This window comes from Globicephala melas, chromosome 20 (assembly GCF_963455315.2).
Source record: "Globicephala melas chromosome 20, mGloMel1.2, whole genome shotgun sequence".
In the NCBI taxonomy this organism is placed as follows: Eukaryota; Metazoa; Chordata; class Mammalia; order Artiodactyla; family Delphinidae; genus Globicephala; species Globicephala melas.
Genome location: NC_083333.1, coordinates 49876172 through 49904144, shown reverse-complemented (window position 1 = coordinate 49904144; position 27973 = coordinate 49876172). Strand labels below are relative to the sequence as shown.

The following is a 27973-nucleotide window of genomic DNA, read 5'->3' as shown; positions in this document are numbered from 1 at the left end:
TTTATTTGTTTATTGAGAAATGAAGGCAACAAAACACAGGTGTCCACAAATGGATTGTGTCTAAAAGGAGAGACCTTCTGTTGGAGTGATGAATGTATGCTCTTTGTTCTGTCTTTGTAGTCTTTCACTTATTTTCCTTTATGAGGCCTAAAATATGGTTAGAATTTTAGTCAAGAGATAAAATAGCTCCAGCTAACAAACCATAGGAAGATTGAACCCATGACCATGTCATATTCTAATCAGCTGAGTATAAGAGTAGCAGGACTCATGGCACATGCAGAGGACTCAGCATTGAGACTTTGAAGTGATATGCTTTTTGAGTAGAAAGATTTGCTTTACCAGCACCTGAAAGAATGATACCTGCACAGGTAATCTGGTGTTTTCGTGTAGAATAATTATGTCAGCACAATTTATATGTTGTAATACAGGTATTAAAGTAAAAATTTATATCTTATACCTATACCTGTAATATGAATCATGCTATAAAGAGTACATTTAACTTATCTTAAACTTAAACATTTTTCACCTTCTGTGCCCATATCTTTTTTTTTTTTCAGTAGAATTGTTTCCTAAATAAAATTGATCTTGGATCTGTGTGTCAGCATTTTTGACATGTTTGATAATATAATCATTTTTTAAAGTAATGCTAAAAGGACAGAAAGATTGGTAAAATTTGTGTAGATAGTATGTATGGTATTCAATTTTGAATTAGAAAGACTTTAGACCTTATAGGTTATCAGTACTTGAAGGTGCTAGTATTTTATATCCTTGTGTGGACAAATTGCCTCCGAATTTTAATCTGGAAAATCACTGGGATAACTGTTTGGAAAAGGATTACAACAACATGGCTTTTATATTTTTAATACTTCTACTACAGTTTCTATACAAATTATTAAATCTTGATTATAAAAGAGAAAATTAAGGTATAAACACATTATTGAGATAGCATGTGGGGATTATTCCCATGTTGTTTCTGTATTCAGTTTCCTTCAGCCACAGATGCAAAGCAGAAGTATGTAACATATCACTGGATTTTATTTTGTTTTATTAGCTCCTCAAGAGTTATTGATCTATGAAATGGCAGAGAATGGAAAAAATTGTGACCAGAGACGTGTAGCAATGAACAAGGAACAATATAATGGAAACTTCACAGGTGAAGTATGGTGGTTTGGAGGGAGAAGATCTATGGGTTTAAATGATATCTTTTTCATTGGAATAAATTAGAAATATATTATATCTAATATTTATTATCTTTTGTTAACAAAATAATATCTTATATAATAATATAGGATACATAAAATTCTTATAAATCTTGTAAAAGATTGATTATCTTTTGCTTCATCTTCATAGTAAATTAAATTATGGGTATATAAGGGCCTATGAGGGGATTTTTCACAGCGATAGCAGAAGCAGCCTGGCCATCAGCAGTGTTCTAGGTACAAGATTATTATTTTTTAATCTTGTGGTGTGGTAAATATTTATTTGGCTTTGTTTGGCACTTAGTTTTATCATGCTATTTTGTAACTTTAGAAGTAGATTATAAATTTACTTATTACGCTAATCCTAATTTTATAATTATCCAAAAAGTCAGAATGTGATTATTGTGGATTTATTTTTAAATTTTAGTTTGAAACAAATAAGTTTATATTTTAACCAAACTAGGAATTTGTGGTGAATTTCAGTATATTTGACTCTTATTCACACATTTACCCTGAAAATTACAGCTATTATATAGATGATTTAAGTAGGAACTTTCCTTTTTCTGTTTAAAAGAAAATGAAAGGTTTTCCTTTTCTGTTAATTGTAATGGTTTTCTTTTTAACTTCTAAATCGTTTGGCATCTCAAACACATTGCAAATAATACTTCAGCATGGTAATATTATATCATAGAAATTTTCTTCTATTAGTAGAATTGCAAGCTGTTTGAAGTAGTAGTTTCCATTTGTTTGATTTGATCACTGCATTGCCTTGCAGAACGTATTTTGCAGCACTTATTGACTTTTGGGTTACTTTGGTTGTCAATAAGTTTTGCATCGTTTCAACAGGAGTTTCAGGATTTGGAAATAGACATTGCATATATCGTAGTCTCATCCCATTAGGAGCTTTTGCATGTTATTTTTTCTTTCCTTTCTTTCAACAAGCACATACATTTATGTATTCTTCCACTACTGCCCACCCCTTTGGAATTTAAAATTAATGTTAGAATGACACACTTTCTATTCTGTACCATGGTGTGTGTTGTTTGGGGTTTTTTACTTAATATTTCCTAGAGGTTGTACATGAAGAACTTATTCTTTGTTATGGCTGCTTAGTATTTCATTGTACAAGTCTATCATATTTTAATAGCTCCTCTGTCCTCTGTTGGTAACATTTGTTTATAATATTTTGCTAGAACCAATAACACTGTATTGAATAAACTTGTACAAAAGTCATTTCTCCTTACAGCTAATCATTCTTAGAAATGGAATTATTAGGTGACAGGGTATATGCATTTATAATTTCGAGAGATGATGCTGAGAGAGTTACTATTATTACCAATAATAACTAACCTTAATTGCACATATACATACATGTATTAACTCATTTAATCTTTACAAAACACTAAAAAGTAAGTACTATTTTTATCTTCATTTTAGAGAAGAGAAAACTGAGGCATAGAAAGGGTAATTAACTTACCCAAGATCACATGACTAGTAGATGGCAGTGCCAGGATTTGGAACCAAGTAGTTTGCATTCACGTTTTGAGCTCTAAACCACTTTGTTCTATGATATGGTGCTAAATTGCCCTTCATAGAAAGTGGGCTAATTTAGCATTCCAGTAATGTATAAGAAAAGAAACTTGTGTCCTGACAATAACTCCAAAAATAATGGTAAGAGTAGAACAGCAGGACATAGCCTAGACTTGTCACAATGTGAACCAGATTGTTTTTTGAGGTTTATATGCAGTCCTTCAGATGTGGGATGGGAAGGTAGGTGAATAATGAAAGTAACTGGAAAAAGTGAGCATCCTGTTTTAACTTCTACACTAATGTTTTTCAGATCCCTCTTCAGTGAATGAAAAGAAGAGGAGGGATCGGGAAGAAAGGCAGAATATTGTCCTGTGGAGACAGCCACTCGTTACCTTGCAGTATTTTTCTCTGGAAATCCTAGTAATCTTGAAGGAATGGACCTCAAGGTAAAGAGTCTTCCGTTTCCTTTTATATAAACCGTATTTACTAATTTTAGAAATCTTCAACAGTCTCCCTGCCACCTGCTCTATCAAAATGGGTCAATTAAATTTAGAATGTTATAGGAACATACTTATTTTCCTTTTTATGTGTAGTTTGAAGAAAAATAGATTAGGGAAACTTGTTGCTATTTGTTCACTGGATTGTTACAGTTGACCTTTGTCTCATGTTGAATCTTTTATGCAGAGGAGAGCACTGAAAACAAGAAGTTTTTTCTTCTGGCTTTACCTTCAGGAGAAATCAGGCCTGAGTACATTAAATACACTGATTCTTTAGTAGGTCAAAGTTCAGGATACGTGGCACTACTGATAGTTTGAGCCAATAAAAAAGGACTCTGCCATGGAAATTGTGTTCGATCTTTAAATTTAGTGCTTGTAAGCCCTGTTTCTGATATTGTAAAGAGCAAGTTGAACTTTTACTTGCCTTAATCATTTTCTGGTTTACTTTTCCAAGTTATCTGTAATAATATCTTACCTTTTTATGTGCTCACAGTTTATAAAGCATTTTGTAACACTTTTTTTTTTTTTTTTGCGGTACGTGGGCCTCTCACTGTTGTGGCCTCTCCCGTTGCGGAGCACAGGCTCCGGACGCGCAGGCTCAGCGGCCATGGCTCACGGGCCCAGCCGCTCCACAGCATGTGGGATCTTCCCGGACCGGGGCACAAACCTGTGTCCCCTGCATCGGCAGGCAGACTCTCAACCACTGCGCCACCAGGGAAGCCCTGTAACACTTTTTAAGTTCATTTGATCCTTATAGCAGTTCCATGAAGAAGGTAAAATAAGTATATGATCATCATGATTTTAAAAACAAGAAACAGAATCAGATTGGTTGAGTGTCTTACTCAAAGTACAGTACTTAAGAGACTCTGATCCAAGTCCTCTGACTAAAGGCCAGTGCCCTTTCCATTATATCATAATGCCTGTCCCAATTAGAAGTTGGGATATGTATAAAAGATTAGTTTTGGGGTATGGGAAAGGCTATGATGGAATTTCTTTTTCTTTTTTTATAAAGTTGTTTATGTTTGCTTATTTATTTATTTATTTATTTATGGCTGCACTGGGTCCTCGTTGCTGCGCAGGCTTTCTTTAGTCGCGGTGAGTGGCAGCCACTCTTCGCTGCCGTGCGTGGGCCTCTCATCGTGGTGGCTTCTCTTGTTGCGGAACACGGGCTCTAGGCACGGGGGCTTCAGTAGTTGTGGCGCACGGGCTTAGTTGCTCTGTGGCATGTGGGATCCTTCTGAACCAGGGCTCGAACCCGTGTTCCCCGCACTGGCAGGCGGATTCTTAACCAATTGCGCCACGAGGGAAGGCCCTACAATGGGGTTTCTAATAAGAAATTCGATTCTATACCCAAGTATCTGGTCTTGACCCCCTTCTGTACCCCCAAGAGACCATAATGTTTAAAAACAAAAGAGCTCAATCCAGCAAGAACAACTTCTAAAGCTGAGCTAAGTAACCTAATTGCTTCAATAAGAAATGTTTTGAGAGTGATGAATCCTGAAACTGAGACTGTGACATATTTCATTTTTTTTAATTTGTTTTTAAGATTATGGCATCGTCAAAGCGTTGTGGTGTCTTTTTTACTGCTGCTTGCTGTGCTTATAGCTACGTATTATGTTGAAGGAGCACATCAACAGGTAAGAGGTTCAGCACCTCTGTTTCTATTCTTGTACCTTCCCTAATCCCAGTTTCAAAATGGAGCTTTTGTGGATTTCATTGATTTTTTAAAAAAATTTATCTCATAACTGGTATCTTAATGTCTTACTTTTAAGGCCAAATATTAAAAATATTCTTGTGGTAGTTCATGGCTGCTCAGCATTTATATTGGATATATATCATTCCTTTTCACCTTTAAGGATTTAAATGTAACTTTCCTAACAGTGTTTAGTCAAAGTAGCATGAATCCTTTAATCACTACCAAAGTCTTCATATTTTTTGTAACACACTCCTATGATCCATCCAAGCTGATATACTCATCCTAGATTGAAGGTTAGGTTTTATATGTATAGAGTGGGGGGAAGTTCACTTGCCTATCATCTGTACAGCATAAATGAAGGGAAAATAGGACATTTTGTTAATAACTTGATAAAATTGCAAAACGTTAATGTATTCTATTAGGAAATAGTTCTAAAATGGTATCATTTCATATTTTAGAGCAGTTTACCTCTAAATGCATCAAAATGCTGATGGTGATTATCTCTGGGGGGGTGGAGATTATGGGTAATTGTTTTTTATTTTACGCTTTTATGTTTTTCTAGTTGTCTGTAATAAACATATATTGCCTGTAAAATTAGAACAACAAATGGCATTAAAAATGGGGAGGGAAAAATTAAAAAATAAATTAAAAAAAATAAAAATGGGGAGGAGCAGCAGTTTACCTCTAATCAGAGAAGTTTTTATACTTATAAATGCAGTAGTTGTGGCTCACGGGCTTAGTTGCTCCGCGGCAAGTGGGATCCTCCTGGACCAGGGCTCGAACCTGTGTCCCCGGCATTGGCAGGCAGATTCTTAACCACTGCGCCACCAGGGAAGTCCCTATCATGCTTTCTTAAACAAAATTTTTATAACTTTTAAGTATCTTTAAATTTTTTATTCTCATAGTTATCAATAATTTGCATTTTTTGTATAAATGTCATTGTAATAATAGGACTTTTAAAATGTAGAAGTGAGCTTTAGTCCAGTTACATGATTTTTTTTGCCATCTCTGCTACCACATATTAGAGGAATTTGGACTCTTCAAGGAGCTTTTAATCTTAATACTTTCTTCCTATTGGAAACTTAGTTGGTTTGTTTTATTTTTATTATAGTTGATAAATACCATATTTCTGCTTAAGAATTCTAATTTTGTTTTCACCTCATCCCTTTTGTTTTTCAGTATGTGCAACGTATAGAGAAACAGTTTCTTTTGTATGCCTACTGGATAGGCTTAGGAATTTTGTCTTCTGTTGGGCTTGGAACAGGGCTGCACACCTTTCTGCTTTATCTGGTAAGAATAATTTTAATAAGCAAGATTGAAAGAGATTATGTTTTAATTGGTGCTTTTACTATAGAAGTTAAAACTCTAGGATTTTTACTTAATTACCTTTGTGGTTTATATGTATTCTAATCCTCAAGGCAGTGATTTGGAATTCTGTTTTGTTTTTCCTTTTGGGTTGAGAATTTAAAAAGAAAAGGGAGGCAGAACCCTTAGGCAAATGAGATTGTTTACTTATATTAATTCAGCCAGGAAATGTTTTTTCCTTCCAGATTTTGGAATAATGGTTCTCTTGCTTATGCAATTGTCTTTGTAATAGTTGAAGTTATTTAATTATACAAAATTCCATGTAAGACTTAGAATTAATTTGGTCAGTTATTTTCTCTGTTAATCTGCAAATGAGCAATGGTATCTTCCCTCACGTCCTCAAACACCATGTACATACTGGATAGTTATTTTGGTAATCTTATTGAGTGCAGTTAAAGAAGTATTACATGCGTATAGCTAATGCTTTCTTAAACTTTTAAATCAAAGTATAAAATGTACCCCTCCTAAAAAGTATTTTTTTTTACTTAGTTGAAATGAGAGAGATAAAAGATAGGTTTTCTTTGGGATATTTGCAAATATACTGAAATAATGGCAGGGCTAGGACTAGGAGGTGACAAGCAAGACATCTAGGGCATAGAATTTACATTGGCACTTTTAGGGTCATGTAAATGTGGGGTTGATGAGTGAATGCCTCATTAAATTTTGTGCCCTGGATGCCTCTCTCGTTTCACTCTATTCCTGTCTCTGAATAATATATTGAAAACAATTTCACATTTGAAAACAGCTTGATCTTGATGGAGAAAACAGGTGAAAAGTCACAGCAGTACTGATTCTGAATATAGTTCAACAGTTCAAACACTTCCAATCTCTGTGCTTCCGTGAATTCATTTCTGAAGCAGGTATGATAAATATTAAGAAATGATTATTCAGAAGGCTGCTGAATTAATGGTCTGAAGAATAATTTAAGAATTAATCTATAAGGGGGCTTCCCTGGTGGCGCAGTGGTTGGGAGTCCACCTGCCGATGCAGGGGACGCGGGTTCGTGCCCCAGTCCGGGAGGATCCCACAGGCCGCGGAGCGACGGGGCCCCTGAGCCATGGCCGCTGGGCCTGCGTGTCTGGAGCCTGTGCTCCGCAGCGGGAGGGGCCGCGGCAGTGGGAGGCCCGCGTACCGCAAAAAAAAAAAAAAAAAAAAGAAAGAAAAGAATTAACCTATAATACATAGCTTCTGTAAGTTTATGGGAGTTTAAAACATGGAATTTTAGAATTCCATTCATGATTGCTTGCTGATTTTATCCCAGATAGAAACATAAATCCTAGATAAGTAACCCATATCAGTGTTTCTTTAATAACTACATTCTAGAAGTATAATGCTGTACTAGAGGTTGAGGCAGAGGGAAAAAAAGGAATTACAGGTTACAGGTTACCTTTCTGTTCTTTTCTAGACCTGTCCTCTTAGATTCCTTAGGAAAACCAGACTAAAGAACTCATTTGTAGCATTTGATTTATTTGGAAGTATTTGAAAAGCAACCCAGAGAACAGATTCTGCTGAATCTTAAAACGAATTCTAATGAACCGTATAATTCCCATAATAAGTAAGAATAAAGAAATTTGAAACATGGAAGTTTCATGTTTCCTGTTTCTTTTTATATCCTTGAGAAACCCTTATAAAATGTGTTGATGTGAAAACATTATTATTTTAATTCCACTGATCTATGTATCCAGTAGAGGATTTAAAACATATAAATAAGAATTTATTACAAAATTCATTTGCGGGAAAAGTCAAGTCTTTTTTTCCATAAACTAAGTAGTTATTTCTGCCCTTGATCAGAGTGCAGGTTTAAGGGAATGTAGTTAGATTTTTCACAAGTTTAGAAAGAATTCTTCAAGAGCTATTTGAAGGAAAGTATCACTCTCTCATTATACTCAGGGCCATATGTATTATACTAGTTAAGCAAGTGTGGAGATAAAATCAAGGAACATCTGAAGCTGTGTTGCATTATACATAGAAGCCATATAAAAACATTGTGGGATTATCATTGCTAATAATAAACTGGGGTCCAGAGTGGATCAGGCCATGTGTTTCAGAATTAGGTTAATTTGATTTCTGTTTGTGAGTAGCATTTAGAATTATTTTAAATGCCCTAAAATTAAATAGAAGCAAAATAACCAGATTTGTGTTTTATGAATATATAATTCTGGCTATAGTGTGGGTGATAGATCGAAGGTGGAAGAGAAAATGGTCAGTTAATGGTAATCCTTCTGAGGACACAGGCTTCCATGGAGGTAGCAAGAAGTATGGAGAGGAAGAGGTATTTACTAAAAAAAAGAATATGCAGAGAAACTAAGCAGAGTGAAGGCAAAAGGTGGCATAAACCTTTAATATTTCAAGAGAGTGGTTGGAGTGGCAGTGGCACTGGATAAAACAGGGCAAATCTTAGGGAAATTTTATTTGTTTAGTGTGGAGGAAGAAGGAGCCAAAGATTACTGTTGGTTTTTGACTTAAGTGAGAAGATGTTGTTACCATTAACTGAATAGAAACCTGTCATGTGGTCACTTGTTCATTCAGTACACAGTGTAAGTTCTGAAAAGAGAAATTTAAACGGATTTGTAATTATGTTGCAAGGTAGATGAGATCTTCACCTGATCCCAGTGGGTTGCTGGTACCAGTGGTTGGATGGAAAGGAAAGGGAAATTTGTAAAGGACTAAGAACACTTTCTTTTCCTTTCTCTTTTTAATTAATAGGCTTTATTTTTCAGACCAGTTTTAGGTTTATACAAAAATTGAGCAGAAAGGATAGAATTCCCATATACCTTTACACATACACAGACACGCACACAGAGCATTTCCCTATTTTTTTTTAACGTGAGGTATAATTGACATACAACATTGTATTTCAGCTGTACAACATAATGATAGTTTCCCCTATTATTAGTATTATTAATATTATATTTTTCACAAGTCTAATGATTAATTAGTGTTATTTCCCCTATTATCTCGCTTTACTGTGGTACATTTGTTACAACTGAGGAACCAATACTGATACATTACTAACTAAAGCCCATTGTTTACATTAGAGTTCACTCTGTGTTCTATAGTTCTGTGGGTTTTGACAAGGGCTTAATGTTATGCATTCTCCATTACAGTGTCACAGAATAGTTTCACTTCCCTAAAAATACCCTGTGCTACACCTGTTTATTCCTATGCTTCTCCTTCCCCCTATCCACAAACCCTTAGAAACCACTGATCTTTTACTATCTGTATAAGTTTTGGCTTTGTTCAGAATGTCATATAGTTGGGATTATGCAGTATGTGTCTTTTTCTGCCTGGCTTTTTTCGCTTAGCAATATGGTTTTAAAGTTCCTCTGTGGTCATACAGAGTGAAGTGAGTCAGAAAGAGAAAGACAAATACCGTATGCTAACACATATATATGGAATCTAAGAAGAAAACAAAATGTCATGAAGAACCTAGGGGTAAGACGGGAATAAAGACACAGACCTACTAGAGAATGGACTTGAGGATATGGGGAAGGGGAAGGGTAAGCTGTGACAAAGTGAGAGAGTGGCATGGACATATATACACTAACAAACGTAAAGTAGATAGCTAGTGGGAAGCAGCCGCATAGCACAGGGAGATCAGCTCAGTGGTTTGTGATCACCTAGAGGGGTGGGATAAGGAAGGTGGGAGGGAGGGAGACGCAAGAGGGAAGAGATATGGGAACATATGTATATGTATAACTGATTCACTTTGTTATAAAGCAGAAACTAACACACCATTGTAAAGCAATTATACTCCAATAAAGATGTTAAAAAAAAAATAAAGTTCCTCTGTGTCTTCATGGCTTGATACCTCATTTCTTTTTATTGCTGAATAATATTCCATTTTCTGGATGTACCACCACAGTTTGTTTATCCATTCACTTATTGAAGGATATCATTGTTGTTTCCAAGTTATGGCAATTAGGAATAAAGATGCTGTAAACATTCATGTGCAAGTTTTGGGGGGTATATAAGAATTCTACTCATTTGGGTAAATACCTAGGGGCATGGTTTGTGGATTGTGTATGTTAATTGGTGATATATAGGAAAGCAATTGACTTTTGTGTATTTAGCTTGTATTCCGTAACCTTGCTGTAATCACTTAATAGTTTCAGGACTTTGTTGTCAATTCTTTAGGATTTTCTATATAGATAACCATGTTGTCTGCAAATACAGTTTTACTTCTTCTCAGTCTGTATACCCTTTCTTTTTTTATCCCCCCTGTCTTATTGCATTAGCTAGGTCTTCCAGTCTGATGTTGAAGTGGTGAGAGGGACATTCTCCCTTGTTCCCAACCTTAATGGGGAAGCCTTTACTTTCTCACCATTAAGTATCATGTTAGCTGTAGGTTTTTGTAGATTTTCTTATCAAGTTGATAAAGCTCACTTCTATTCCTAGTTTGCTGCGAGTTGTGTTTGTTTTGGGGATTTTTTTTTTTGAGAGTTTTTATCACGAATGAGTGTTGATTTTGCCAAAAGAACACTTTTTTAGACAATAGTGATCAAAAATGGATAAAAGGGGGGCTTCCCTGGTGGCGCAGTGGTTGAGAGTCCGCCTGCCGATGCAGGGGACACGGGTTCGTGCCCCGGTCCGGGAGGATCCCACATGCCGCGGAGCGGCTGGGCCCGTGAGCCATGGCCGCTGAACCTGCGCGTCCAGAGCCTGTGCTCCACAACGGGAGAGGCCACAGCGGTGAGAGGCCCGCGTACTGCAAAAAAAAAAAAAAAAAAAAAATTGATAAAAGGCCAATATAGCAAACAAATTCAGTATGTAAAGGCTTGAAGAGCAGTATGTTAATGTTAAAAAGAAATATAAAGAGATACCCAGCATATGCCATTTCCATTTGAGCAGATTATCTTTAGTTCTTAGATCTGTTAGTTCTTGGACACAGGATTCCTTCCAGGATTCCCTAGGTATAACACGGAAAATGAAGGAAAACAAGTATTTGCAAAAAATAATTTTTAGGGAAGTCAAACAAAAGGAAGATAAAAGACGTCACTGGTTTTTGTTTATTTTCAATTACCTGGTTGGGATGGAAGTCAGATTACAAGAAGTTAACCGTAGCTACTACTACTACTAATACTGAAAATGGCAAACATTTTCATCATCATTGTCATCAGAGTAATTCTAGTTGAAATCAGTTCTATTTTTTTTTAAATAAATTTATTTATTTATTTATTTTTGGCTGCGTTGGGTCTTCGTTGCTGTGCATGGGCTTTCTCTAGTTGTGGCAAGGGAGGGCTACTCTTCATTGCGGTGAGCAGGCTTCTCATTGTGGTGGCTTCTCTTGTTGTGGAGCATGGGCTCTAGGCGCGTGGGCTTTAGTAGCTGTGGCATGCGGGCTCAGTAGTTGTGGCTCACGGGCCCTAGAGTGCAGGTTCAGTAGTTGTGGCACACAGGCTTAGTTGTTCCGCGGCATGTGAGATCTTCCTGGACCAGGGATCGAACCTGTGTCCCCTGCATTGGCAGGCAGATTCTTAACCACTGCGCCACCAGGGAAGTCCCAGTTTATTATTTTTTATCCATATTTGGTATTCATTTTTGTGGGGAGATGTTGCATCCCCATCCTGTTGAACTCCAGCCATATGATTTGCTTTGAAATGTGAGCATAAGTGATAGGTGTTGCTTCCTGGCAGATGCTTCGAGGTTTGTCATACTGTCTTTCACCTGGAGCCTGAGTCTCTGACTGTGATGAACAGATTCCCTTTGCTAGCCTCTGATGGATATGTAGAGTAAGGGAGAAATAAATTTAGTTGTCTTAAGCTACTGAGATTTTGGGGCTGTTTGTTGTTAAAACCTATCCTGACTGATAGACTAGCTAACACTTACTGAATGTTTTCCCATGCTAGGCTTTTTGCTCAGCACTTTACATGAATTATGTCATGTAGTCCTCCCAAGAGCCACGGTAGTCAATAACCAATAGTGTAGCAAATGTATAGTAAAAAAATTTCATGAGTAAGTATAGACTGTGCATTTGTGAACTTTGGCAATTATGGAGAAAAATAGCCAGGAAACCAAAGGCAAAGCAGAATCGAATAAAGGTTTAAGAATTTGATCTCTGTTATTATTTAAGAAGCTATTCAAAACTCTGGTTAGATTTTTAAAACATAACATTTTCTTGGTGATAGATGGTTGACACAGTTTTATCCTTATAGATCACCATTCCTTTTGTTTTATATTTGTCAAATGTGATTGTATCTGGAAAGTCCTAATTACACCTCCTTTCATTTATGAGCCCTTACATAATCACTTAGGGAGATGTGACGTTAACATTCTCATGTCATACATTTTTGTGCTGATGAAATAGGCACTCTTTCCATATACCCATATAACTCCTCAGTCAAGAAAGCAATTAACTATATTAGGAGAGAAGTCTGGTCAGAAAAATGATCCTTCTTTTGACAATAATTTACAGCAAAACAGGTGAAAAAGAAACTGAGTTTAACAAAGGGAAAAGATTTAATTCATTCTTGATCATGGTTCTCTTTACTGGAAATTATGGCTTTAAAGTGAAATAGGAACATTTTTCCTGCATAGACAGACTTTCTCAATTACGTTCTTCCCAGCATGGAAGTTAACCTCTTTTGGAAGTAATCATTTAGTTAATTTTAACTCATTGTGCAACTAAATGGTGATTACAAATGTTACTGTATTTCCTAAAATATTATATACCTATATATCTGTCTTTAAAATGGAAAAGTTACCTTGATTTTTAAGTTTATCAATCAACAATTTCATTTATATTTTTAGATATAATTGAAAAGTTTTAACTTAATTCAGATATCCTGAAAATTGTCATCACTTCTTTAAACATTAGATGTAAAAATAGTTGTTTGATTGAATTTTAAAATTAAATTTAGTGAAAATCAACAAGGAAGAATGACTACTATCAAATTTTGTAAATTGATTTGGGAAATCTAGTAGTTTGCCGAGAACAGATATGTAGCCACAAAGGAAGAGTTAGATACTGTTTATGCAGGAATAGTGATTGCTAACCAGAGAGGAAGAGGTGAAGGGGAAAGTGAATGGACTCCTTCTCAAGGCTCAAGGGGTGTTGGTTGGGCCTCTAGGTTAGTTGGTTTGTTCCATTAATTCTAACAGTCAACACATGGGCTTCAGGAGGGCTGTTAATTCCCTGAACACTATACTTGTTATGTGTCTTCGCAAATATGCATCTTTCTGGCAGAAAGGGCCTATAGTATTAGATTCTCCAGATTCTGTAACCCATAAAATGTTAAGAACCACTCTTATAGGACTTTTTTTTCTAACTATGGCTATATTAGTTTGCCACTAGGTGGCATTGCTAATACAACCAATATACTATACTATATTTGCAGGTTCTATTCTGGATAAATATGAAGCCCTCAAATAAATTAGAGGCATATTCTATTATTTATCTGTATTTATGACTATATAATGCCAATTAATGCATGTGAATGAAAATAAGTTTTCTTAATAGTTTTGCACATTCATGAATTAGTTTCACAGTTATTAGACTTTCCATTGTGATATATATTTACATGCAGGACATACTCCCATGGCATGCATAGTTTCAGATGTAATGCCATAATTCTATCTTTTTCTTTAATATTTAAGAATATGCAGTTGATGGAGGGTGATTTTGTTATGGGACTAAAATCTTTTATTCCTATCATGGGAGATACTTAATAGGGCATATTCAGAGCTGGATTTGAATGCATAGTCAGATATTACTAACTCTGTGATATTTGGCAAATATCTTAACTTTTTAAGCCTCAGTTTATTCAACTGTAAATGGAAAAGATAATAATAGTACCTATCTCATAAGGCTGTTTGGAGGATTAAATGAAATAAAACATGTACACTTTTCATTCAGTGGCTAGTATATATAAGGTGCTCAGTAAATGTTAAGCGACTATTATAATAATTATTGTCATTTTTCTTGCTCTGATTTTATTTTTAAAACAATCATTTTCAATTTTCCTGCTTTAGCTATTATTCTTAAGAAACTATAAGCAAAATTTCCCACAATTGATTTTAATGTAGCAGAATGTAATACCATAGTTGAAAACCGCAGATTACTGTTCCATTTTCAGTGACAATAGATTAGGCCGTTTGGATCAACTTGCTTGTGAAAGTATCTTAAAAAGTTGATAAAAATTTAAAACATCTGTTTAAAGCCACCATAGAGATAAAAAGATAACAGAGAATTACAAGGCCAACATCTAGATTAAAGGGGAAACCCAGAGAGGTGAAACCAGTTAAGTATATGGCCTTAATAAACCTGCAGGCTTTGGATTGGAACCTGATGGGCCACACTTTAAACATAAGGATGAACTAGATACAAATCAGCCCATACAGGGACTGAAGCTCAGGCTAAATCTTAAGTCTCGAGGAAAATAAAATAATCCTAGGCATCACATTATATTAAAAAAAAAAAAGTCTAGCACTCAATCAAAAGGAATCAGATATCTGAAGCAACATGATAATTTGGTCGAAACAAGAAATAAGAGAAATAGATCCATAGGGGATCTATTTAATGAAGTTATTAGATGTATACTTTAATCCAAAATCAATGTGTTTCAAGGAAGTAAAAAACAAGTTTGAGTATTTTTGCAGAGATTGAAAACTACAGAGGAGAGCAAGTGAAAATTTTGAATTAAAAAAACATTATCTGAAATGAAGAACTCAATTAATGGACTTCAGTAGACAGCAGCTAAGACAGGACTAATAAACTGCAAAATCGGCCAGAGAAAAATATCCAGAACAAAAAAGGAGAGATGGAGAAAAAGACATACTATCTTCAGAGGAATTTCAGTAAGACTGATATGCTGTCATTGATTTTTTTTTTGTTTCAGAGATGAAGGACAATTTATTTTTCACAGCAATAGCAATAGCAAGTGCATCAGCTTTTTTTTTTTTAATTGGGGTATAGTTGCTTTACAATGTTGTGTTAGTTTCTGCTGTACAGCGAGGTGAATCAGCTATATGTATACATATATCCCCTCTTTTTTGGATTTCCTTGCCATTTAGGTCACCACAGAACATTGAGTAGAGTAAAAGTCAGCTGACAGTGGAATATCTTTAAAGGTCTAAAAGAAAATAACTACCAACAGAAGATATTCAAAGTGTGCCCTGAACAGTATAAAATAAAGATACTTTCAGAAAAACAGAGCAGTTTGCCACCAGCAAACATGCTCTAAAGGAAATACTAAAAAGTGTTCTTTGAATGGAAGGAAAGTGATTCTAGATTGAAGCTCAGATTCAGGAACGAATAAAGATTAAGAAAAGGGTATATATATGGGTAAATTTAAATTAAGATTGACATTATGGGTTTTTTTCTTTTTTTGTTTTGTCTTTCTATTTTTTTGACATTATGGTTTTTAAATTTATTTTATTTATTTATTTTTGGCTGCGTTGGGTCTTCGTTGCTGCGTGCGGGCTTTCTCTAGTTGTGGTGAGCAGGGGCTTCTCATTGTGGTGGCTTCTCTTGTTGTGGAGCACGGGCTCTAGGCGCACAGGCTTCAGTAGTTGTGGCTCGCGGGCTCTAGAACGCAGGCTCAGTGGTTGCAGCGCATGGGCTTAGTTGCTCCGCGGCATGTGGGATCTTCCCTGACCAGGGCTCGAACCCGTGTCCCCTGCATTGGCAGGTGGATTCTTAACCACTGCGCCACCAGGGAAGCCCAACATTATGTTTTTAATGATAATGTAGTGATAATGTTTTGAGACATTTAAAGTATTTAGAGGGAATTAAAATACATCATCTGCAAATCACATGTGGAGTAATTGAAATTAAATTATTCTAAAGTCTTTGCATTGCCCTAGAAAAGGTAAGATATTAATTTATATGCCATTAATTAATAAAGATCTATATTATAATCTTTAGGGTAAGTAGTACAAGAATATATAACTATCAAGCTAATAGGCACAAGTAAAAACCAAGTAATTTTTAAAAAGCCAAGCCAAAAGAAGGAAAGAAAGCAGACAAAAGGAACATAGAACAGGCAGGATAAGTAGTAAGGATTCAGTGGTATATTTAAATCCAAATATATCAATAAATGGAATAAATGTTTCTTCCAGTTATCCAAATAAATATTTTAAAATATTCAGCTATTTGCTAAATCCAGCCTTCATACCTAAAATATACACAGAAAGATTAACGGTAAAGGATGGAAAAAGATGAGCCATTTGATGCCAACCAAGAAGCAGCTCATGTAGTTATATTGAAATCAAAGTAAAGTATGAGGCAAGAAGAGTTAATAGAATGTGTTTGTTGGTAATAATAAAAGACTCCGTTCACCAGGAAGATATAACAGGTCTAAATTTGTATTTAATAATATATACTCAACTTATGGAAAGCAGAACTTGGCAGAAATTTAGAGAAGGAGATAACTTCCACAAACTTGGAGAATAGGGAAGTGTAACACAGTTACTGGCTATACGGTCAACGTGTATGTAACAACTGTGTTTCTGTATACTACAATAAACATTTAGAGTGAAAATTTTGGAAAGCATCATTTATAATAACATTTTTTTGAAAAGCAAATACCTAGGAATAAATCTAACAAAAGATGTGCTTGGCCTCTATATAAAATTATAAAATATTGTTGGAAGCAAAAAGATTTAGGTAACAGAAGGTATATATAATTTTCATGGATTAGAAGACACAATATTGTAGCTGTTCTTCCCAATTTTGTTTACATAATCAATGCAATATCAGTCAAAACTTGAGTAGGTATTTTTGTAGAAATTGACAAAGTAATTGAAAAAAGATTTTCATCCTTGCAGCTTTGCAGTAAATCTTGATAACCAATAGGATGTGTCCCTCTTGTGTGTTTCTAATATTTCTTGATCTGGATAGAGGATACCTGTGTCTGAAATAATTCATTAAGATGATTGCATTATGCACTTTTCTATATGTACTATACTTAAATAAATACTCTGTTTTAGTACATCTGCTCTTTTGTTTTAGAATTTTGAAGTCATTTTGCGTAAATACACCTGTAATAGATGTTTAATTCGTGAGCTAATTTTGTCTGGCAAGTAGTGCAAGTTTACTGATTTCATTCATTTACTTTACTCGTGTTTTTTGTAAGTAGATCAGATGCAAAAAAGGTTCTGTGGCTGGTAAATTTTTCTAAGATCATACCTTCTAAGCCCTCTTCTCTTGGATACTAATTTCCAGAAATCCATTAACGAATTTATTTTAGTCTTAGCATGTATGTAGCAGGTTTCCATTCCAGGCCATCCAGGAATGCTTATTTACTAGTGGAAATAATGCCCAGAGTGAAAACAAGTTAATGAAGAGAACATGGCTGCTGTTAACCTCTTTGTTGTATCTCTGTGTTTGAATGTGTCAAAATTTTCACCTTAATAATGATTTGACCCAAGGGGAGGCAGCCCAGGGGCAGCACTTTTGCTGAAAAGGGACCGTAAAGGGATAGTAAATATTTTAGGCTTGCGGGCTAGGCAATCTCTTTTGTAACTCCTCAGATCTGTCATGGTAATAAGAAAGCATCCAGGGACAGTGTGTAGGAATGAATGTGACTGTTTTCCAGTTAACCTTTATTCACAAAGAGAGGTAGCCGACTGGATTTGATCTGCCGGCTGTAGTTTGCTAACCGTTGCTCTAACTCATGGGATGACAGTAGTACACCAGAAGAAGCATATTGAGCTTGGGAGCCTTAGTGAGCTAGCCACCCCCTAAGGATTTTTACGTGACACGTTATGCATTTGATTCCTCCATTTGCCAAAAAAGGATTAGCACTTCTCCCAGATCATAATATTAGACTTAACATGATGTTTTAGAAGAGAATATAGTTGTGTGAGTGCTTGAGTGGTCTGTAAGACCATCAAGGGGAAAAAAAAAACAACTTTTCATGAAGAGAAAAGTAAAAGAATTTCTTCCAAATGAGCTGCCTGATGACAGCAAAATTTAGTTCTAATCTCATGTTTTAAACCATTGATGTGTGCAATTATTAAATACCGGTCTTCACAACACAGCACTTATTTAGAGAAATAAATAATTTGTGGATTACGTTTAGATTGATACAAACAATTAGGAGAAGTGATAGGGTAATTTCAGTAGCCACCTTAAAATTATTTCCCATTACTAGAATATATGATTCATAATATATTTATAATAATAACTTGGTAAAAAACCAGTTTAACAGGAACTTTGGTGCTTCATAATGAGAAATATATCTCAGACATGCTCCTTATATGCATTCACATTATTATTCCTCAAGTTATAAGACAAGCAGATGATTTAAGAGCCATTTGTAAACTGTATGCCATTAATGATTATAAAGTCTGTTCTATTTCACAGTAACAAAGGAAATGAGTCCTTCGGCAGGAATTTACAAATAATGTGGTACATGAACAGTTTTTGACACTAGGTGGAGCAGTTTCCCGGAGAAAGGCTTCCCAAGCCCTATATTCCTTTCAAAATAAGCCCAGCTCTTAGACAAAGAACTCTGAGAACAAAAACTATCAACAATCATTAAAAACTGTTAAAGGCACTCAAATATTGAGCTATAAATAGAAGGCTGAATATATTTTGCAGATAATTTTTCTCTTTGTCATATATTTTAACCACTGAATTCTCTCACCTTTGGGGATCAAAATGGTAGGGATTTTCTTTTTTTTTTTTTAATTTTTATTTATTTATTTTTGGTTCTTCGTTTCTGTGCGAGGGCTTTCTCTAGTTGCGGCAAGCGGGGGCCACTCTTCATCGTGGTGCGCGGGCCTCTCATTATCGCGGCCTCTCTTGTTGCGGAGCACAGGCTCCATACGCGCAGGCTCAGTAGTTGTGGCTCATGGGCCCAGTTGCTCCGCGGCATGTGGGATCCTCCCAGACCAGGGCTCGAACCCGTGTCCCCTGCGTTAGCAGACAGATTCTCAGCCACTGCGCCACCAGGGAAGCCCTGGTAGGGATTTTCACATTAGAACTGCCCTATCTAGATGGCAGTTGGTATGTAGAAAAGTTTGGGAACTATTCAGTTACATTGTAGAGTAGATCAAGGTTTATAAGAAGATATAACATCAAGACATTCTTATCTGAATGGTATTTATGAGTCATTTGTTTAATATGACGATTTTAAATTAAGAATACAGTTTTACAGATAAAAATTGGTAGTTTAAATTCACTGGAATTAAGTTAGTAGATGTCAAGGGTGTTTTAAGTACCATGAGAAACCATGGCCATAAAACTGTAAGTTCAGAATGCAGTTATCAGGTGTAAAAGTAAGATATAAATGAATAAAGAATTCTACTTAAAAATAAAAACAAAATATGACCTTTTTAAAAATTTTTTATTAATTTATTTTTGTCTGTGTTGGGTCTTTGTCGCTGCACACAGGCTTTCTCTAGTGGCGGAGAGGGGGGGCTACTTTTCATTGCAGTGTGCGAGCTTCTCACTGCAGTGGCTTCTCTTGTTGCGGAGCACAGGCTCTAGGCATGCGGGCTTCAGTAGTTGTGGCACACGGGCTCAGTAGTTGTGGCTCACGGGCTCAGTAGTTGTGGTGCACAGGCTTAGTTGCTCCACAGCATGTGGGATCTTCCTGGATCAGGGATCGAACCCATGTCCCCTGCATTGGCAGGAGGATTCTTAACCATTGCACCACCAGGGAAGTCCCCCAAAATGACCATTTTAATAGAAAAAAATTTTGGAAAAAATGTTTGGCTCTTTGTTATAAAATAAGTACAGGGAAAGTTAATTGTGAGATATTTGCCCCTGTGTAAGATTCAGAGGTCTGTTTCTGCCTTAACATTTAGGATCATTTCATCACTAAAATGGGGTAAAAATTTTACATTAATAAAAACCCAACATGTTGATCACTATCAAATGTTTAAAGAATATCTCTGTCTATAGCACCCTGTTTCCTTTAGTGAACAAGTACTTTATAGTATGTATATAATACTTTATAGTACTGTTTATATATATATATATAAAGCTGTTTCTTACACGTTTTGACTCTTGGCTGTTTATTGCCTAAAGTAAGTGTTATTTGGAGAACTGCATGGACATAGATTGAAGTGAAATAGCGAAGCAGTTTCAGTAAGAGAACTATTGTAGTAATTGTTTAATGCCACGAGGTGGAATAATTCTTTTAAAAATTGTTAGCCAACCTGTTCACTATTTTTCCTGCTTGACTTCTGATTGTTTCTCCATAGCTTACGTGTGTATCCCTTGATAAGACAGAAAAAGAGAAGAAATTGCCAAAAGTAAGGTTCTAGTGTGACTTAATATTGCTCTTTATAGGTATAATGACTCTGGCTATAAGCATGCAGTGACTCAGGGCTCTTGCGGGAAGACCAACAGGCCCTTCTTAGAAAGGGTCTGTTTGCCTTTTTTTGATGAGGGCATGATCAGCTATTCTCCCTGTCTTTCCCCAAGGAATGACTCATGTATTAACTCTTAAGAGCATCACCACATCAAAAGTAGAAACCAGGGTCTCCAGGACATAGGGCTGAGTTTTCACCAAACAGAAGGGTATGCACAGACTGACTGACTTCCTGCCCTTAAGTCACTATTTATTAATGTGTGTTTAAATGAAATCTAAGAAGATTCAGTTTTGCTGAAATCTGTTCTGTTGGGTATAATTTTAAACAATTTCTAACCTTTTTAAAAGCTCTTTTTATAAATATGTGGTCCATTCCTCCTAAACACTTAAACCAACTTTATGATCAAAATTGCTTAGGTTGGGCTTCCCTGGTGGCGCAGTGGTTGAGAGTCTGCCTGCCAATGCAGGGGACGCGGGTTCGTGCCCCAGTCCTGGAGGATCCCACATGCCGCGGAGCGGCTGGGCCCGTGAGCCATGGCCACTGAGCCTGCGCGTCCGGAGCCTGTGCTCTGCAACGGGAGAGGCCACAACAGTGAGAGGCCCACGTACCGCAAAAAAAAAAAAAAAAATTGCTTAGGTTTAGAGAAGAAAAGTGAAATATGTCTTTATTTATGGATTGATTGAATATAATAAAAATGACTTTAAAAATAGGTCCTTATGACCTGAAGCATGAACTATAGAGTTTACACATTTTTTGTTTTGGTTATTTTATGCTTATCGTAACACTTTTACTACATAATCTCACACATTGCTGTGTTACCTAGGTTGTGCAGGCATTATTATCATTATTTTCAGGCTTTTCATCAAATGAGGAATGTGAGATAGAAGTCTGATTACATCTAGTAAGTTACTCACAGGAACTAAAATCCACATTAACTAATGGCCAAATTACTGCTTTTTTACATATTACACTGCATTTTATAGGGAGGGACCAGGGGCTTAAATTTGTAAACTTGGGACCTTCTTCACAAAAAGAATATAAACACTAGTTAAACTTCTCAGTGCCCATTTGGAATCAACAGTTTTATGCTCTAGCCTTCTAGAATTTTTTCTTGTATACCATAACCTTAGGTAAGTTGTTTTCTGACTGCGATGAGAAAAGCAATGATTCAAAGAATTTGAAGAGTACAATTCCTGTTTGTAAAAGCATTTCTAAACTCCCCTAAAAGTTGGACTTAAAGAAAACAAAGGTTTTGCAAGTCATACACACAACCATCTGTCATCTCCTTTCATTTATTTATCACCCAGATATTACTAATGAATCACATTCCAGACTAACCACTGACTCCTTTTGTTCCTCAGTGAAGGAGTGTGGCAAACAAATGTTTTCCCAGTGAATCAGCAGAGGATTCTTGATTTTATTACCTTTGTCCTAAACTTTCCAGACAAAACTAATTGGGAATTTTGCCTTTGGGATCTCAGTTGACTTCTGTGTGTGGATGATGAATTAGGCTATGAACTGACATTACAGATGTGCAAACAACTCCAGTCTTTAGGAATGTTTTATCAGTTCTGAGGGAGCTGCCTACAGTGGAAGAATGTCTGTCTGTCTGTCTGCTCATCTTCCTTAAAAACCTCATACAGGGACTTCCCTGGCGGTCCAGTGGTTAAGACTCTGCACTTCCAATGCAGGGGACACAGGTTCGATCCCTGGTCAGGGAACTAAGATCCCACATGCTGCTGGGCGCTGCCAAAAAAACCCCAAAAAACCCTCATACATACACATACTGCGCTCTTAATGTGACATCATATTCTGCATCTTGGTTGGTAAAAAGGCTTGGCTAAATTAGGCTTATAATTAACTAATATGATCATTTTAGGTTTTCACTTTTTAAAAAATGTCTCTGGAAGAAAGGGCCCCCAAATGAACTGAACAATAAAGTTAAAAATCCAGAAAACACTTTTCCTTAAATGAAGCAGCAATACATAGACTAGTTTGTCATTTACTGATATGATTTTTTTTCAGGTTTTAAGATGTGACTGTCTCACACCTTTCTTACAAAGATCCTAATTTGTATTTGTGGCACCAGGACTGCTTTCTCAGGGCTTACATAGGTACTACGTTATTATCAGGGCACTACTTAGAATTGCTCTTCTCTACTGGATTAGGATATTTTTGTGTGTTATAATTTCAGGAATGATAATTTTACCTCTAGGATAATTTTTTTTAATTCTAAATTTCTCTTAATTTGAAAGAGCTAGTAGGATATTTACTATTCGTGAATGAATGTAAATTGTAGAAGTGTAACTTTTAAAATTTATCTTAAAAGAATGTCTTAAGTTAAAATACTCTTTCCACAAATACCTATATCTGCTCTTATTAGAAATCCTACCCCCTGATCTAACTGTGGTTTTGCTCTCACCCAGCCATCTTCTTGCCTGGCCAAGCACTACATCTTTTATCCTGGACAAAGCAAAATTATTCCATTATCAAAACTTTGGAAAATATAGTGTAATGCAGCTCATGAGACTAAGATATATGAGGCTTTGAACTGAAGCAAAACCAGATGTTTGATATGTCACAAATAGCTGAACTATCTTGTTGAGTTGACTTCACTTAGCATGAGTATACTGAAGTACCCACCCACCCCAAAAAAGGACCCTGAAAACCTGTCACTGATGAGAGTGTAACTTTTCATCACAGTCATAAAATTTGACCTTCGTATCATTAAAGGGAACTTCCATTGGCAGTAATTAGGAACTCTCAGGGGGAGTTAGTGAATGTTACTTATGACCTGGTTGGTAACTAGGAAATTCATAGAGCTTCCTGTGCTGGGGAATAACAACCTGGGCTGTACATAGCTGTTTAACTTCCTTTGATTACCACTATATAGATTAAAGGACACTGTCCTTAAATAGAAAAATTAACCTTTGAGGACTATCATTTGCTACTTTTCCTTAAGAAGTACTCCTTGTATTGATCTTTACTTACCTTGCCACATGGCACATTCTTTTCAATGTGCTGAGATTCATTTTATACCACAGTATATGGTCTATCTTGGTGACTGGATTTCGTGTATACTTGAAAAGAATATGTATTTGGCTATTTTTGGGTGTAGTGTTCCATATTGTTCAAGTGTTCTATATCCATACTGGTTTTCAGTCTATTTATTCTATCAACTAAAAAGAGAAGTGTGTTGAAATTTCAACTCTAATTGTGGATTTGTTTATTTCTCTTTTTAGTTCTATTAGTTTTTGTTTTATGTATTTTGACATTCTGTTATTAGGTGCCTGCACATTTAGGATTATTCTGTCTTCCTGAGAATTAGCCCTTTTATCATTATGAAATGTCCTTTTTCATCTCTAGTAATATACCCTCTCCTGAAATCTACTTAATCTGGTATTAATGTAGAATACTCTTTCTTTGTATTATTATGTTTACATGGTTTAACTTTTTTCATCCCTTTACCTTTACTTTTGGATCTGGATATTTAAAATGGGCTTTTTATGGACAGCATGTACTGAGGTCTTGCTCTTTAATGCAGTGTGACACTCTCTGCCTTTTCATTTGTATGTTTGGCCCATTTGCAAGTAATGTCGTTGTCAGTATGGTTGGGTTTAAGTCTATCATCAAACTGTTGGTCCCACCTATTTTTTATTCTTTTCCTGCCTTCTTTTGAATTGAACTTTTTTTTTTGGTATATATAATGTAACCACATTACAGTATTATACTCCATTTTCTCCCTCCCATACTTTATGCTGTTGTCATGTCATGTTGTTGTCATACTTCTACATATGTCATAGCTTTTGCTTTAAGCAACTAGTTCTTTTTTTAAGAGATTTTAAAATGAGGAAAAAAGGTGTTCTCTGTTTCCAGTGCTCTTCACTCTTTTATGTACATTAAAGTTTCCATCTGGTATCACTTTTCTTCTATCTGAGAACTTCCTTTAACATTTATCTCCTGGAACAAATTCTTTTGGCTTTTGTATGTCTGAAAATGTTATTATTTCATCTTTATTTTTGAAATATATTTTCCCTGAATTCTAGATTCACAGATCTTGTTTTTTCCTTTCAGCACTTTAGAGAAGTAATTCTATTGTCTTTTGGTCTGTTTCTGATGAGAAGTCCTATCTCTATTTCCCTGTAGATGACTCAGTCATAACTTGGAAATATTGTGGGTTTGGTTCTAGACCACTGCAATAAAACGAATATGGTGATATATAGCAAGTCACACGAATTTTTTGGTTTCCCAGTGCATCTAAAAGTTATGTTTACAATATAATGTACTCTATTAAGTGTCTAAAAAAACAATATATGTACCTTAATTTAAAAATAATGCTGTTGGGGGCTTCCCTGGTGGCGCAGTGGTTGAGAGTCCGCCTGCCGATGCAGGGGACACGGGTTCGTGCTCCAGTTCGGGAAGATCCCACATGCCGCGGAGCGGCTGGGCCCGTGAGCCATGGCCGCTGAGCCTGCGCGTCCGTAGCCTGTGCTCCACCACGGGAGAGGCCACAGCAGTGAGAGGCCTGCGTACCGCAAAAAAATAATAATAATAATGCTGTTGGAAAAATGGTGCCAATAGACTTGCTTGACGCAGGATTGCCAAAACCTTTAATTTGTAAAAATCACAATGTCTGCAAAGTGCATTGAAGTGGGGTATGCCTGTAATGTGTTTTTATCGCCTCGGATTGCTTTTAAGACTTTCTTGATATTGCTGAATTATAGAATTTGATTCTCAGCAATTTGATTATGTGTTTTATTTTCTTTATGTTGATCTTGACTTAGGTTTGTTGAATTTCTTAAATCTATGAGTTGATGGATTGATATTTTTCATCAAATCTTGAAAATACTTGGCCATCCCTTCCCCAATGTGTGTGTGTGCGCACACACACACTTCACCCTCTCTTTCTGGGGTTCCAGTTACATGTATATTAGACTGTTTGGTATTATTCCACAGGTTACTGAGGTTCATTTCTTCCATAGCCTTTACTCTCTGTGTCCTTTAGTTCAAATACTTTCTATTGCCTAGCCTTCAAGTTCTCTAATATTTTCTTCTGTGGCATCTAATCTGTTGATTATCCAATGAATTTTCCTATTCGTATATTATATTTTCAGCTCTGTAAGTTCCATTTGGTTTTTTTTATACTTTATATATATATATATATTTTTAAACTAGGTTTATTCAGTGGACTGAATCCAATACACCGTCTACATCTGCTGTTCTTTTTTTTTTATTTTAAATTTATTTATTTTATTTTTGGCTGCTTTGGGTCTTCGTTGCTGCGCATGGGCTTTCTCTAGTTGTGACAAGCAGGGGCCACTCTTTCTTGTGGTGCACAGGCTTCTCACTGCGGTGGCCTCTCCTGTCGCAGAGCATGAGCTCTAGGCACATGGGCTTCAGTAGTTGTGGCTCGCGGGCTCTAGAGTGCACACTCAGCAGTTGTGGCACATGGGCCTAGTTGCTCCGCGGCATGTGAGATCTTCCCGGACCAGGGCTCGAACCTGTGTCCCTTGCATTGGCAGGTGGATTCTTAACCACTGCACCACCAGGGAAGCCCATTTTGTTTTCTTCTTATACTTTGTATTTCTTCCCTCATTGTGTTTCTCTTTTCCTTTAAATCAGGGATCAGCAAACCATTTCTGTAAAGGGCCATATAATAAGTGTTTTAGACTTCATAGGCCATAGAGTCTCTGTCAGAGCTACTCAGTTTTGCCATTACAGCACAGAATTAGACAGAGATGATACGTAAATAAATATACATGGCTGCATTCTTTGAAACTTTATTTGTAAAACTGGTGGTGGGCTAAATTTGGCCCCTGGGCTGAAGTTTGGCAATTGTTGCTTTAAATCTTTGAACATATTTATATTCACTGTTTTTAAGTCCTTGTCTGCTAATTCCATAATCTCTGACATTTCTGGGTCTGTTTCTATTGATTAATGTTTCTCCAGGTTATGTGTCGTATTTTCCAAACTGCTTCACATCATATATAGTTATTCCTTATTAGATGCTGGAATGTGGTATTAAGTTGTTGATTGTATGGATTTTGTTACCTTCTTTTACAGAGTGTCAATTTTTTGTTTTGGGGGCAGTACCAGTGGATCAACTTGATCTATTTAAGGCTTTTTTAAAAATCCTATTATGGTCTGTCTAGAGTAGCTTTTACTGTAGGCTCTTTCCAAGGTCTTCCCTGAATGTTGAGTCTCTCCACTCTAGCTAGATGAAGTTCAAGTGTTTCCCAGCCCTGTGTGAAGTCTAGGAATTGTTCAGCTTACAACCCTCTATTGTTCTTTTCTCACTAATTGTACTTTGCCTGGCCTTATGAAATCTCATCATAGCATGCAGTGGAGCTTTGTGTGCCAGAGTCTCAAGGGGACCCCCATGCACACGTGTAGAGTCCTTTCTCTGCATAGCTTTCTCTTCACGAGTATTCTGCGCCACAGATTTTAACCACTTAGCCCCCCTGAACTCAGATTTTCTTCTCAGTGCAGCAAGACCACCATGCTTTGCTTAGGGTCTTTGTCTTTGGACTATGGATTTTACTGCAGACACAGAATGTGTCTACAAGTGGAAAGCCAGAGTCATCACAAGGCTTCCTCATTTGTATCCCTTCTCTCAGCAGTCAGAAGTATTATACTGCCTGTGGTACAGTGTCTGAAAAAAATTGTTCCACGTATTCTGTTTAGTTTTCCAGTTGTTTAGTGTAGGAGTGTACGTCTCTACCAGTTGCTTCATGATATGAGGCAGAAAACCCTCAGCTACAGGCCAGAATCTCTAGCTCATATATATCAATACTTGCATACTCCCATGAGAGCTGGAATGTCCTGCTCAGTACGTTGTGTTATTTTTATGTTTTATAGTGGATCTTTCCAGGTAGACTTTGCTGCTTATACTGTAGCTGTTTGCCTTTATCCCTCATCTCTTCATTTAGTATGGTTTAAATGTGATTCTTTCATATTTGATACATTGTAGTAGGAATTGTAGGTTTTAGGAAACAGACTTAAAAGGTAGTTTGAATATGTGTAACTTTTAAAATTCTCTTAATCAAAATGATTGTTTTTTAGTTTTTGTGTTTGGATTTTTCATGTAAACTAATATTTATCTTAGTTAAGTCTGTTATATTTAGGAACCATTAACCTATAATGTTGAAAAGAACTTGTGAGGTTTTCTATCAGTTAACACAGTCTAAACTAAAATGTCAAGGTACAGGTTAAATGGGCTCTTGAGAATGAACAAAGGACAAGAAGCTGAGTTATTCATGTTCATTTTGTCTGGGAACCACCACATCTGCCTCTAAGGCTGAGTAATCATGACCTATTAGTGTGGTTATGGAAAGTATATATCAGTTTCACTGTGTGAACCATCTTTTCTTTAGGGAAAATATTCTCATCAGATTGCTGAAAATTTCCCTTTTTAGAACATT

At 36.2% G+C, this 27973-nt stretch overlaps 1 protein-coding gene across 2 annotated transcripts in view; it reads left to right on the top strand.

Annotated features, from left to right (window-relative positions):
* VMP1 (vacuole membrane protein 1) overlaps window positions 1-27973 on the top strand; it is a 130102-nt gene that overhangs the window by 24329 nt on the left and 77800 nt on the right. For both annotated transcript variants that reach the window (XM_060290920.2, XM_030881786.3), the window contains exons 2-5: window positions 1052-1153; window positions 3040-3175; window positions 4773-4863; window positions 6102-6212. In XM_060290920.2, coding sequence (XP_060146903.1) covers window positions 1078-1153; window positions 3040-3175; window positions 4773-4863; window positions 6102-6212 — 414 coding nt within the window. In that variant the 5' untranslated portion in view covers window positions 1052-1077. The remainder of the gene's footprint in view (window positions 1-1051; window positions 1154-3039; window positions 3176-4772; window positions 4864-6101; window positions 6213-27973) is intronic.